Source organism: Lineus longissimus, chromosome 1 (genome assembly GCF_910592395.1).
Source record: "Lineus longissimus chromosome 1, tnLinLong1.2, whole genome shotgun sequence".
Lineage (NCBI taxonomy): Eukaryota > Metazoa > Nemertea > Pilidiophora > Heteronemertea > Lineidae > Lineus > Lineus longissimus.
In genome coordinates, this window is record NC_088308.1 from 16,141,592 (window position 1) to 16,157,139 (window position 15,548).

General features: G+C 39.3%; 2 protein-coding genes across 12 annotated transcripts in view; one reads left to right on the forward strand and one right to left on the reverse strand.

Moving 5' to 3' along the window:
- The window catches only part of LOC135488805 (uncharacterized), a 51,052-nt gene extending 43,403 nt beyond the window's left edge, over nt 1-7,649 (forward strand). Inside the window, exons 2-8 of the mRNA XM_064773693.1 lie at nt 3,138-3,158; nt 3,618-3,679; nt 4,228-4,339; nt 4,835-4,901; nt 5,489-5,525; nt 6,121-6,332; nt 7,425-7,649. Of these exons, the coding sequence (XP_064629763.1) occupies nt 3,157-3,158; nt 3,618-3,679; nt 4,228-4,339; nt 4,835-4,901; nt 5,489-5,525; nt 6,121-6,332; nt 7,425-7,550 (618 nt within the window). The 5' untranslated portion in view covers nt 3,138-3,156 and the 3' untranslated portion in view covers nt 7,551-7,649. The remainder of the gene's footprint in view (nt 1-3,137; nt 3,159-3,617; nt 3,680-4,227; nt 4,340-4,834; nt 4,902-5,488; nt 5,526-6,120; nt 6,333-7,424) is intronic.
- The window catches only part of LOC135488774 (caskin-2-like), a 172,037-nt gene that overhangs the window by 93,081 nt on the left and 63,408 nt on the right, over nt 1-15,548 (reverse strand). The gene's annotated exons all lie outside the window — the stretch shown is intronic.

Sequence of the window (15,548 nt, forward strand, 5' to 3'; positions counted from 1 at the left end):
TAATTACTAAGAATAATGGCATTTTGAAGAATTTAGGATTTGGCCCCCTCCCTGGAGGCCAAACGGCAAATCAGATCGCACCAAACTTCAGTACCTAAGATCACCTGACCAAGGGGTACATGTGTACTTAATTTGTGATCAATAGTCATTGCAGTTAAGAAACGTGCCATAGTTACGGCCTGACGGCCAATTTACGCCATTTGACCTCTGTGACCTTGACAAGAAGGTCAAATTAAAAACCTGTGTGACATATACTGTATGGTGGTTAGATGTACCCATGATATCAAATTGGTGGCAATCGGGCAAGAAGTTAAGGAATAATCACATTTTTAAGGTTTTTGGATTTTGCCCCCTGGTGGTCAAGTGGTGAATCATATTGGACCAAACTTCGGTCCCTGAGATCACCTGACTAAGGGGTAAATGTGTACTAAATTTGGGATCAATAGTCATTGCAGTTTAGAAACATGCCATCGTTACATCCTAACGGCCAATTTACACCATTTGACCTCTGTGACCTTGAAAAGTAGATCAAATCAAAAACCCGTATGATATGTGATGTATCCTTGCTAGGAGTACCTATCATAAAATTTTTATTGAAAACGGATCATTAACAAGAGACATATCACACTTTTTATGTTTTAAGTTTTAGCCCCCTGGTGGCCAAGTCATGAACCAGACCGGACCGAAATTCAGTGTCAGAGTACCTCTGACCAAGGGGGTCATGTGTACAAAGTTTCAAGTTCATAGCACAAGCGGTTAAGAAACGTGCCACACAGGATACGGACGACGACGACGACACAGGGCTATCGTATAGACTCCCCTAATGGTGAGCCAAAAACATCAACCTGTTTTGGAGGAATAACAATTTTAAATGTTACCGCACCAGATAACTATTAACACTTACCAACTGGGGGAGAAATAATTCGTTGCTGTTACACAAGAGATGACTGAAATTATGCTAAATATGCATAAACATTGCTATACAGCATGCCTAACAAACATGTAGCACTCCCCTCATTTAGGGTAATTATTGGTATAGATTGCCTTGATCATTATGTGCATTTATAAACTGAACACCTCTCCTGGCCTCATGGTAGTTCAACACAGGTCACCAGGACATATTTTTCTGATCCAACAGCAGATCAAATTGAGGAACATTATCTTACAAAACTAAACAACTGCAATCGACATTGTTTTTCTTCCTCCACAAACAATCTGCATTCTTTCTACATGTATGTCTGTGGCGTTTCAGAATCTTGAGTCAGCTGTTGATTGCCACTGTTGCTTGAGGAAAAGAGTAAACTGTAACTACATTTTCTTTGCGAAGCTTTTCTACCTCTGAATGAGATAAGCATGTGTTGATTTATTTTTAAGTGGCAGTGTGTTTGGAAAGGACTTTTTTATGTATTTTGCCTTGATTTCCATAGAAATCAATTTAAAATGTCACTTCCCATAACATATCAAAAGGAGGCTTTTTAAAACATGCTTATCACACTCAGAGGCACCATGTTTCTCTCTGTTAGTAATACATTTATAGGGTCTGAATCCAACCGTTCAAGATTTACGTGTACATTGATGCTTGTGCTCCTGTACAGAGCTCCCATTCTTGGTCCAATGATGAACCAATTAACAAAAAAAATTTGAACCCCTCTATCTCCTACACCCACCACTGGAAAAACTTAAGAATGGGGTTTCTATGGTCAGGTAGGCGTACTCTATCCCTCAACGCATTCAAATCATTTATAGCTTCCATGTTAAATAAAGTCGCTCAGCTCCCGGACTGTAAGATACAAGTCAAAATTGACATTCAATTCTGGGCCCAATAACAATTCAAACATTTTTCAATTACATTATTCCATCATTCATCAAATAAGGTTTTGCAAATAGACGACACATCTTTTGGCAAGTCAAATAATCCAATCAGCCAACAAAGGCAACTTTGACAGAGTTCAAGATGAATTCGCAGTATGTAAATGTTGAAACGAGCCAAATGAAAGAAGCCAAACTAAACGAATCAAGTATTTTTAAAACAAATCTGAGCCCCAAAATAACATATAATAATTTAATATTACATTCATTGGTAGAAATTTTAGCAGATACCGAAATTTCCTTAAGGGCCACCTAGAGCAATCTTGGAAACAAGGGAGGATCTGAAAATTAATTTTGGAATAATGCCAAAATGCAGTTATTGGGCACCCGAGGGCTGAAACCGTTAGTACATGGCACATAATTCAGGGCATCCGCACCAACCACGAGCTATAAAGGAATTCTTGATTGTCTTGGCGGTTATAGGTGGGGCTGTACACTGGGGGGGGGGGGGGGGGGGGATACATTCTCATTGCTACCTATTCCAGAGCAAGATAATGAAGGATCAAGGTACCCAGGTGGTGTACATCAGTAAAGTTGTTCCAACTCAGAATGAGTCATAAAACACAATACTCATCACTCATGACTCAATGTGGCATTAAAGGGGTAGTACACCGATCGTAATTACTGGTGGTCCAGGAAAAAAATGCAGTCATATACACAATGCTGTAGTGCAGTTATCCTGAATATGAATATGAATTTGCTGATACTTGATATTTATAGTATTCATCTATCTACACAACGGCATCATTGAAATTTATATCAAATCGGTAGGCTTATTTTCACAATTTGAAATGTTGAAATTCAGCGACAAATTTCTTATATTCAACGAACGGCGAAGGCCTTTATGAACTGATTTTGAAAAAAATATTACTTTAAAAAGTTATGTTGTTTCTGTTTTAAACTAGAAGGAGTCTGAATATGACTCAATACTGGTTGCTGGATGAGTTGAACTCGTCGCTGGATGAGGCAAAAAATGTTGAGACGGACCTGGGTGAAGCAAGTGACACCTGACTTTAATCACATTGGTCAATATTTGGGCAGGTGCAAATGTAAATATGCTTTTTATCAAATGGGATCAAATATTGTATGGATAGAAATTTAATCAAAACAGACGTCTTGGTCTCTGTTTCGTGTCACCGAAGGTTAATTTACGACTTGAGGGTAAATAACTCTGAGGAAATGAGCAGGTGGCCTAGCCGTCCACTCTGGGTATTTATTGAAGTCTCTGTCCTCTTCTGTAACAGTCATCGGTCGGTGTCCTCCAGTTGAGAATCAAGCTACATTTCCATGTGAGTAAAATAAATACTGTCTTTCCTTTGCAATAATTGGTACAAAATTTAAAGAAAATATATTTTGTTGAACTTCCTTTTACTATAAATCTTACTCTATGATATGACATATCATAGAATGGCTTACCCTTAGTTTCACCAAGGGGATGCGTTCTTAGTAATAACATAAAGAGAAACTAATCCAAAGTTGGACACTAGAGTACCGTATTCCATTTATTGACTTATCTATTTATGGTGAAAGGCCTACTATAAACGAAGTGCAGAAGTCAGTTTCAATTTCCAATTTGGTTGACAATGTGCAGATGTCCTCTAGCAGAGACTTGATACAAGTCCACATGAGGGATGGCACAGAGCTGAATTTATGGTAACTTGGTTGAGAGGCAACTACAATTGATAAACTATCTTAAAAATATATTGTTTTCAAAACCGTAATATCATATTCTATGATTTCATTTCCAGGATGAATTTCTGTGTTGTTCTGGTTGTCCTCGGGATAGCTGCTGCAAACGCCATCCCAAATGGTAAGTAATCTCATATAAAAGATCATATTAGACAGTTTTAGAAACGCCATGCGTGACTTGTGCATGTAGCGTACTGAACCCATCAGTTATTTTCATTTTGTCCCTGCATGCAATTTTGTAGTGGTTAAAGGTACAGTAGAACCTACCTTTAAGGACAACACTTGTCAGTCCCAAAGGTTCTCTACTAGTAACAACTGACCCTTTAAGTTTAACAACTGCTTTTGGATGAGTCAAATACGTCAGGAGTTTGTAGAGGTACTGAAATCAATCCAACTTTTTTAATACTAGAGCTCCATGTACCTGACACTCAGCTGACAAATTTAAGCCAGGATTCATCGAAAAAAACACAACTTTGGCTTTGCCTCAAAGACATGTTGGAACACCAAACTGGCCTTAATTGCAGTATTGGACATAATAACAACACATTTTTTCTTTTCTTCTTAATCTAGGGTTTTTCCTCGCTCTGGGATACATATAACTTCCAGATGTCTATTCCATGATGCTGCATGAAATGAATCTGACTTGTCCTTTCTTTTATTTCAATTCAGAATTCTATCGATTCCGCCGCTCAACCCTGACTGCCAAATTAAACAATGGCATGGAGCAGAAGATAAGATCCTTGGCAGATGGCAACCCCGAAGTGGAAAATGCACTAAATGAGTAAGACTCTTCTGTCAGTTTTCCTTGTTTGTTGAGTTAAAGCTTAGAGTTGGTAACTCTAAGGTTAAAAAGGTGTATTTTTTTCCTATGTGTACCGTACATCAGTGGGGAAGGGATATTGGACCCCAGGAGGGAAAGTCCTGGGAATGAAATAACATTTCAGTAGATCCTTATCAAAGTTCTTTGGTCTCCATAGCAATGCACCAAAGCTGTTATTATATGACGGTAAATATTGGGGCTGTCTATTCGTCATCATCCTTGGGGAGAGACAAAGAGACCAACTCCCACCAGAGTGTGGTTGTCCAGACAGCAATCACGATTTTGGCCTGCATTATTGAAATTTATCTCTCCTCAGCAAACTAGGCACCACAATTGATGCTCCCAACATGAATCGCTGAATGCAGTCCCAACTGAGCCTTTGTCTTCTGCCTGTTTCCTTGCATTCAAATAACATCAGCCACAACGAAACTGATTGAAATTGTTTGTCTTTGACAGGTATAAGAGAAGCTTGGTGAGAGCTTTTGATGAAACTCTAAAGGAGAACTTCAGACAGGTTAGGGAGGCAAGTACCAAACTTCATCATATACATACTCTGCTATACTCCATTTCACACCTCATCATATACATACTTTGCTATACTCCACTTCACACCTACTGTGCTATTCTCCATTTCACACTCCATTATATTCATACTTTGCTTTACTCCATTTCACAAAAAACAGCATCCTGATTTTTAGGGTTTTCGTGCAGAATATGAAATACTTTAACAAAATGTTACACTTCATCTGAAACTTGTTAGTTCTCTAAAATTATTGACCTTGCCAGAGTTGGACAAAGGATTACCAAGAATGAGTCTTTTAAAGTGATATACAGTAGAACCTCTCTACTAAGGACACCCGCGGGACTGACAAGTGCTGCCCTTATTTGACAGGTGTCCTGATTAGAGAGGTCAAATTGAATAGAAACAAGCAATTTGAGACGAAAATTATTGTCCTTGATAGAGACGTGTCCGTTAAGAGAGGTTCCACTGTACATGCTGTACATGTATTGTCAACTCTTCCTGGCCATTTTGGGTTTGTTTTGAAAGCACCATTATTTTTTTGTGAAATGGAGTATAATTGGTCAATTTTCATCAATCAAATTTTTCAGGTTCTTACTGACCGCAGAAGGAGTGTTGACACTGATGGTAAGCTGCTTTTTGTTCATGCATTGTTGAAATATATATTCAGTGCATATTCACACAACTGGAAGTTAAACAATCAAGCTCAATTTTTTTAGACTTTTAAGTCTTGAAGAAATTAACTCTGAAGTTGTAATAAGTTGTGACGAACTGTAGGTTCACTGTGAACTCAGATCTATTCAGAATGCATTTTGACCATGATTAGCAAAAGTTGTGATGCGATGTTAAAGAGAATTTTGCAAATTCAATACAATTCCCCTTTATTTTCCCCCAGGCTTCTTGTTGGTAACTAAGGTGGGATGAAAATAAGGGTCCCAAGTCATTAATTTGACATTGCTCTGAAAAGAACGCTGCCTGATCACAAGTTCAGCAGATGGAATCTAGCTACATGTATAACAGGGCAATCTTGCAACAGGTTATAAGAAAAAACTATTTCCTGGACGGAGAAAAGGTAAAAATTAGGCCAAGAGCTGGTTCTGCAAAATTCCCTTTTACTTTATCCAGAATTATCTCTACTCCATCATGTTGTTCTTGTTTCAAGCATTGCTTATTGTGGGTGGACAGGGAAACAGTTTATATATATAACTTGAACTTGTTACAGCCGCCATCATGAACGTCAAGAGAGCCTTTGACACAATGGAAGACAGAGTCCATCAGAAGGCCCTCAGGGACTTAAGCGGCCTCTGGAATAGTGTAAAAGACTGGGTTTCGGAAAAGTTTAGTTCATTCGCAGATTTTGCCAAGGACTTCTTGAGTGATGTCTATGAAAAAGTAAAGCCAGACCTCGTGGAGTTGAAAGATATGGCACTTGAGGTAAAACACAATTCTTCATTACATGATGAAAAACTGCCGCTACTGAACCTATACTGGTTGCTGTACCCTGGTTTACGAGGAAATGTAAACCTAGAATTATATAGGCTTCTATATAGAAATGGTATTCGATCTATATACTGTGGGATATTGTTAAAAAGGCCTTGTTCATGAATTGTTTTGGCAGTGGATAGTTTTCATGTCTCAGGATTCCAAAGTGGACTAAAAGTTGAAGTCAATTTAACGTGAGAGTCCTCATCCACGTCGGGGTAATACCTATGTTTCCTAGTACCTACATTATATGTCCCAAGACCAAGTACCTAGGTTTCCAGGTAGCTACATGTATGTGTCCCGGCACCTATGTTTCTCCATATTTAAAACGGGTTACGGGACAAAAAAATTCTTTTTTAAATGAATGAAAAAAACCTGAATTAATCTAAAAATTAATCACATTCATTATCATGTGACTTAATATAGAATATTATAATTTAATGATAGTTGGCAGCCTTACGATGCCTGTGGTATCGGTATCCATTAATTACAAGGACCCGCGACCATCACGATTCAATACCTGCCACAAGCCTTATATCCACAGCTACTTCTGAACTACATAAAATCAAAAGGCTATATGCCTATTTTTTGGGAAGATATATTTCCTGAATTCAGGAAAGATGGATTTCCAGAAATTCGTGGAAAGCATATAGATGTATTACAGCGTAGGATTCATACTATTTTTTTGTTTATTAATTTTTGCTATCAATCATATAATATAATATAATATAAAACCTATATTTTTTAAGAAATATTTCTTAAAAAATTTATATATTTATATAACAAAGGTACTTTTACATTACGAAATTTCATAATCATATTGTGTACTAACTTATTGAATGCATGCATGTTTTAATATATTGTGCAGCGCTTAGAAGTTTATTTTAACGTTAAGCACTATAAAATGATTTAGATAATAATAATTAATGTTAATAATAGTGATGTGACAGAACCCAAAACTGAATTAAAAACTCATGTGAAAATGCAGTCTCCTCTAGCATGTTCTGTTGGAAATGTCTAATCCTTGTACAATACCTTCCACAGCTGATCAAGACCCATGCCAAGGAACTCTCCACGCATGCCAAGGAACAGGCCCTAAAATTCTTCAGGGAACAAGGCGCGGCATTGGCAGACAACATCAAGGAACAACTCACAGAAGTCCTCGGTTAGATAAGACAACTGACAGATGATGTTGCAGTGCCAACTCTATTGTTTACATCTTATTGTCTGTCCTGTCAATAGCTGTCAATAAAAGTGGTGCATAAACAATCGTGTTTGTCAAATTGGTTGTCACTTTGTTCTTAACCTCTTGAAGCCCGGTAACCGACCAGTCGGTCATTTTGAAATAACGTTTTTCCCAACGACCGACAGGTCAGTTTCAGTGATATTTTTGTTCCCTTGAGCTTGGACGCTAGTTTATTGCTTGTTTTAGCATGTTTGATGTACAGTAGGGTCAGTTAGAGCATGCCTGGGTAGATCGCGCCTCGGTACCCGACTTTTGCAGTGGTATGCGGGTGTTATACATCGTGAAAGTCAGACCCAATTTTCGCAGCCACGTGACCACCTTGGGATCCCGGGATTCAAAAGGTTAACATGTTTGATATGTGATAGAAAATGGACTGGTGCAACTGTGAGAATTTTGGAGAACCTTGCAGGGAAAAAGTTAACATACTGCACCGGTCTGCCATCCAATTGATGACTGCGTTCAGCGTTGCTTAACTTCCAAAACTGAAGACAATGGAACCACGATTAGAGGCCATTAAGGAATTCCTCTTTCCTCCATGGCCAGCAGGTTAAGCCGTGCCATATGACTGGGGTTATCATCTCCCCATTCGGACAAAGATGTCTCATCCTTTAGTCACTTAGCGACACCTAACGTCTCTGTACCGAACTACAATCCAGAGTTGCAGGCTCTGCTGCCGAAGGTCGCCAGTCACCCATCCAATTGATGACCTCACTGAACGTTGCTTAACTTCGAACTCTGGAGACTTTTTGTTCCATTCTAAAATTCATTCCCCCTGTCTGAGTAAAAAGGCCCAAGGTTACAGCATGGGAAATGTTAGCACACAAAATTTCTACAACAATAAAGCACCTTGTCTCACATGCCAATGATGTGCAAAATACAGGAAACCTATCTTGTAGTGAAGTGAACATTCCTGGGCGATCTAGTAGACAACACGGCAAGATGAGCTCTCTTGACCATGTATTTTACCTTATCATTATTGAGGGACGAGGTTGATTACGCCATTCCACATTATCTAGATTCCGCACTATCGATTAAGCCACCAAAATCTCAGATGAAGGAAATGCCTTCTCTTTTACTGCAGCAGAATTTAACACGACACCCTCCTTACTCAGCAAGGTTCTAATATATTCGAAGTGCAAAAACATTGTAAGACTTTGATAGTACAATGCCAACCCAATGCTGCATAACCATGAATAGGGTTAAATTCATTGTTCCAGTCCCTCCTTTGCAGAGAAAGGAACATGATACTACTGCAATTGATGTGCACTTTACTGTGCCTCACCGGCAAATACAAGGAAATGCATGTCTACACCACTGACAAACTAATGCCCTCAATCGATGGTATTTTTCATGTTGGAGAATGTCAGTTTGTTGACAAGGGGATGATGGCTGGTGGCACGCTCTAATCAGCCTGAACATGAATGTCAGCAGAGATGACAAGACACAAGAAGAATGGCAATTTAGGTGCCTCTGCTGCCAGTGGCAAGGCAGGACCAGCAACTGAGCATGAATGATGAGCAGCAATATCGTCTCCTCTGTGGAATGTCTACTCAGGCACCTGATGGGACTTTCCGGAGCTCCCCAAGCATGACGAGCGCTATAAACAGACGCTGCAATTCTGTTAAAGAATCTTTGCGGGAGACCACGGCTCATGTGGCTCAATCCAATTAGATCTGAACTTAAACCAAAAATCTGCAAAAATAACCTATCAAAACTGGCAATCATGACTGCAGTTTGGCAACACCTGAACCGAGAAATAGAGGATGCGATATCTAAACAGACAAAAGTGTTATTGATGATGAGGATGATGTTCCAATAATTCAAACTGAAGACAAAACTTCCTTCAATTTCAGTACCAGAACCAAGAAATAGTGGGTGCAGAACCGGTATTTAAAGAGATAAAAGCGTCATTGATGATGATGATGATGATGTCTACCATTTCCGAGTCGCAATAATTGGAGCTGAGGACATACAAACTTTACTAGATTTCAAATTATGATTGATAATTTATGTAATGATGGCCAATCACGAAATCATATCAAAGGTAGATTATGTCCTGGATTGGAATATCAGAACTAGAACAATTTGGCAGTGAATAATGATATTGTTAAGGTTTTTTATCGATAGTTATGAAAGCCTGTCGATATCATCAGTCATTTGTGTGTGGCCACATTGCATACAGTAACCTAAGAAATGTTGTAAAGCTAAAAGTTACATGTAGCTTACATGTATTCTCACTTCAGCAGTAGACTAAAAATAGTGTGAATGCTGCCGTTATGATTAATGCATTTGCTTTGCATCTGACAAGTTCATGTTTGGTAGTGCATTTGCAAAAATATAACGCTGGAAAAAATATATCGGTTTCCAGTATAGGTCATGAATCGGGACAGCGAACTGTTCCGTACAATGCCAATGCCGAGGGAACTAGATACTGCCTACTTTTTAATGCCGATTTAAGGGTGAAATAACAAAAAGTGATCATGTGCAACTAAAAAGTTAAATCTGGCCCTGAAGTAACTTGCATTTTACTTTTACTTTTATAATTACTTTTAAGCCAAGGGCAAGATTTTGCAATTGCCAAGATCTCGTAGTGTAACTCTTCTACTCTCAATCTTATGCATGGGGTATGCCTACGCAGTACCTTCTAAAATAACCACTAAGTGCAACTAATCTATTCTAAGGTAAACCAGTTGAGTTCTGGTAGGACCAACAGAAAGAGTGGCTTGATATGTTTTTTCTTCCATCCTGCTGTTCCTATCAACCACGAGTGTTTACATTAACAGGTTGGTGAATACTTGCTAAGCAGACTCACAAACTCAACAGTTCATGAAGAACTGCATTGCTCCAGATAGACCATGTTTGAAACACAAAGATTCTGTGGCCCGATACAGCACTTCATACTACACTGAAATGGGTCTATCCACCATCCATTATACCAGCTCTCACGATCCCTTTTTGAACAGCCTTTATGTCCAGTGCATATGAGCAACAATTCTATTGGAACTAGTATATTAGACTTACTTTTATTTCATTTATTTGTTTGTTTGTTCTTCCCAGAAGCACTTGAAAAGAGTCACAATAAATTATAAGCTGTCTCTTCCCTATTTAAAAAATCATTGGAATTGACTATGAATTTTGGAAAAATGACCCTAGATATCACCAGGGTGTCCCATCTATTGGTTTAAAGGCTGCTTCCAGCGACTAATATTTTGCCTCGGGTAGGTTTTCATCTTACAATATTTCCTTTAACAACTTAAAGAACGTAAAATTTTTCTGGCCCTTTTGTGGTCATTTTCACTGGTTTGTCTTGTCTGGTGTGGATTAATGCCAGCAAGATCCCTAATGTTTTTCAGAGAGCTTCCTTCATACCACACATCGGTTGGTTCAAATTGACACCAATCAATATTGAGATCCCCAGATCCTAGCATAACAAACTAGCATCAGACAGACTGATCCCACAAGATAGGCAACAATCGCCCAAGTTAGCATGTACAATGTACACCATGTTTGACCATGAATCAATAATGTACAATGTATGTATATGAATGTCTCCCACTTTGATTTTTGCTTGAAACAAGCAATATGCGTGATTCTTGGGAAACCAAGTCAGAAACATTGTTTATCACATGCTGCAGATAATGAATATTCTTCTAGCTAACAACACTACCATATGTTTACAGTGATACAAAGAAGCAAAAACACACTGCATGGCAAGTACAAGATGTCTGGATTAGGAACAGAATAGATGACCTCCCACCAAATTGTCCAAATCAGCATCACAAAATAATGCTCATATCATATCAAGTTGGTGCTTAACTCTAGGCTGAGGATGACACTGAGACGGTTAATCCTCTTCATCAGATTTCATCAAACCGAAACAACTTGCCATCACTTACATGTTTTTTGCACGTATCAAACAATTTGTGAGATTCTTAACAAATTTCTAAAACTAGAAATGATGATATGCAGGCCCATGAAAAACTTTTCGTTTAATAACCACTAGCATATTCCCGAGGCACGGGCTGTTCGAGGTATAAAAATTGGATTATGTGGGTGCTGGTATGTTGTGGGTTTGGTGTAAATGGGGTGCTGGTTTGTGAGTAACACTTTTTTTCATGAGTGTAATACTTCTTGAAAACGGAACTATGTGACCATGTACATGATGTACAGGCGTCCACAATGCTAAACCAATTCTCGGAAAACCAAGATGGTGCAGACTGGTGATGTACTTGATATCAGCCAGCGATTAGCGCCAGGATGGTTTAAGTTACCGGTGTGTGCGTAAATCTTGTCTCCCGTTGGGTACATTGTGTCCTAAGATGAGCTATTTGTGAATAAATGGCTGTCTCGAGGTGGAAAAGCAGCATTTTTCCTTCAGCATGTTCAGAGATGGGCGACGCCATCTTGCATGCTGGCGTCAGTGACGTCGATTTTGATTGGTGGATGATGCGCGCATGGAAGTGACCATTTGAACAGGACATCTGATTGGTTGATCACAGAAGTGGGAGGTGGCTCGGCAATTTTCGTGACGGTAATAATGCAGAGAGATTACTGATGGACTTCTCGGCGAAGAGATTACTTGGAGCTCTCCAGTTGATGTCATCTCCACAAAGTTGTTATTTATTCCAAAACCACCAAGATATTCGACGTATGACACCCTCAGTGACACTCTTACTTATGATCCACACCTACGAAGCCAAAAGTTGCAAGAATTCGACGCATTTCCGAGGCCCAATTTTGAAACAAAAATCGCCTCCTATTTAGCGGCCACAACGCGCATTATAGTATAGATTACCGGAGATTGCAATCACACTGCCTGCGATCTTGGGCAAGCAACTTTACTTTGATTGTCTCAGCCTTCGAATGAGACCTAACTAAACCTAACTATCAACCAAGCAAGAATGGACAGGTTATCAGCTTCATGCATGCCAAGGCATCATACGAGATATCATCAGGGAAAGCCCTGTTCAAGTAGAAAACCTAGATAAGGGCCTACCGAATAACTCAGACTGATATCATAAAACTACAGCAAAGAGATTGATCTTGTGCTCCATTGCAAAACTGGCAGGCTTGGGAAATCTTCAAGGAAATATTTTTGCAATGGACATACATGTATGCAAAGAATCATATTTGTTTTCCTTGTGATCTTATTGCATATATTACACATTGTACATTACATTCTGGGATACTTGCAATGCTTTTCACAGTATATAACGGTCTTGATGATGGAATGAAAACCCACACAAAGTTTGTCTGCCTCGATCAAAACACGCAAGCAACATGATCAAATTCAAAAGAAAGCAACCAATAATGATAACCTTCCATCACTGATGAAATATCACCACCAAATACCCGAAGCCTTTGTCTACTCATTCTTGTGTACATACTCAACTTCCAAAGAATAAGTGGTATCGTTTGAAATATCACAAGCAATGAACCGAAGCAGACGATCAAACATTGGGACTAGAATTCCATCAAGTTGAAATATTGGTTGGTGGACTGTGAATCTAACGCTTACCCGCTGGAGGAGGAAGATGTAAACGGCAAACAGAAAGACGATGGTTGCATTCTGTTATCATGATATGATGGATTCTGTTTGGTAGCCAAAGACTATTCGTTATTGGCATTTTCAGAAATGCATGAACAGCTCACTTTATTATTTCAATTTTTCAGAAATATATTATCAGTTCTGACCCATAACAGTGTTCTTCGCAGCACCCTACCTTTTTTTCACAAGTTGGTACATGGTACGCATTTCCTTTTACAGCAGGGTGCTCTACCCTGCCTTTTTAAGATGTGCCCTTTTCTGCCCTGTCTGGATATCTTTTCAGATTTCCAGCTGAAAAACTGGAAGTGTTTACATGTCATGTATGTAGTCATCATCATCATATCATTACAGGCGTCGTAACCCTATTGGAATGTTGCCAGAGGTCTGGAGTCCACTATAGGCTACTGTCCACCTATGTGGGATCTTTTACTTGCCCTGGCATAGACACTCAGGTACAGTTGGGACCACGGCTTTTAGTCTCAACCGACAGACCCTCGAGTATTTCATACGTAGAAGGTGTTGTGAATGGACAGGAATTTCAGTTCCTTGAATGCCATGCCAGTTCATCCAGAAATACAATTCTGGGTTCTCCCTGGGATCGAACCCGGGCCCTATTGCGTGGTAGCCAGCAGTGTTAACCACTAGGCTATGAGGCTCCTCTAGGCTATGAGGTTTCCCAGACGGTAGTGACAGAAGATTTGCACAAGAAAGGATAGGTTCCAAGAAATCTGCAATGGTTATTATGGTGCAAACTTCTTTTCATAAAATGGACATGGTTAACAGTCAATTATTGTTCATGTAATATCCACATACATGGAGAAGGAGGGGGACTAATTGCAGGCCATACTCACGAGAAGTGCCAAGTGGCCAATACACCAAGCAATATGCATTCTTCAGTTTCTCATGGCGATGAAACATCACATTGGTGTCTGTCACTGAGAAAACCTGGCATTGTGGATTCCACACCATTTAGAGCCACTTTGTTATTTCACAATTTTGGCTGAAAACATGGCACTGATGCATTGGGGAAGTGTATCTATAGAGAAACAACAGAATGATTGAATATAATGTAGTTATGATGAACAACCACAAGCGTGCAGTCGGGAGGAATGGATGCAAAAAATAGCGGACTCTCTGAACTGATGATGGTGGTATGTAATGAATTTCGTCTCAATGATCTATCAATGAAATTAGGTTAGAATAATGGGAGCTCTCGAGGTTCCATCATCATAATTATGGCAAGTCTGATGCCTGAAATGCTTAATGAATAAGTTAGCAATCAACAAATGAATACTGTGAGGAATTCCATAATTGTTTTGTTTAAAAAAATTGTAGCGACAGATTCGGCATTCCCATTTTTTTCAGTCGAAGTTTTTTCCACGACAGCAAATCTGAATTCTAATGGTATATTATGCCACGCACTGGCATTGTCTCAGAGGGGAGGCATACATGTAGTATTGTTTGTCAAGATACAAAGTATGAACAACATGGATTTTATACCCGTTTAGTTTGACCTTGGGTATGCCACATTACTTCTACATCCTACAAAAGAGTCACAAAGATTCTTTGTACAATGTTTGACCGTTTAGGCAAGCAAAAGACTCAATCCATCCAAGTCATCCATCCTGTCCTTGGTTTCTACAGATTGATTTCTGGATCAGGCCTGGGAATGATTACTGGATTAGGCTGGGAATGAATGTAAAGTGCTTTGGGACACTAAAGAGCCAAGAACTTATATTTCATTCATTCATTCATTCATTCATTCACGGAAAAAACAAGCTTGCGATGGTTTCCCTCGACCAGAACTAGGCAAGATTGAACTGGAGAAGAAGATTATTGAGGTCCTCCTGTCACTGAATATCACAAAGATCACGATCGTCGATGAAGGAGATTCCCCAGATGTGCTTCCCGAGTGTATTCCCGCTCATCAGCACTAGGGGCAAATCGTGAAAATCGATGGGCACTCGAAGAGTTAACCAGAAGAACAATTAACATAATGAAGTAAAAAGCTGCCCATTCCCTTGATTGATCTACTTACATACAAAGATGGTCAAGGCCGCTCCACTCTCGCGGTTTAGCTCCACCCTAGCAGTTTTGTTTAGACAACAAATACCTCCATTTCAGTATCAATTCCTTAAGCCAAAGTCAGTTAACTCGTGAAAAGTAAAATATGAACAGTGACAACGTGAACCCCTACATGTATTTAAACCCGGCCTAAGACTCAAATATTAACCAAATCTTCATGTACAGCTCATTTCCATCAAATCCCATTCCATCAAAGAGTATGGTAAACGACTGTCACAATAAACACAGGCCGCAGACATTATTAATCCCCAGTTGGAGCCCCTTGGAGACAATTTTCTTTCTCCAGACA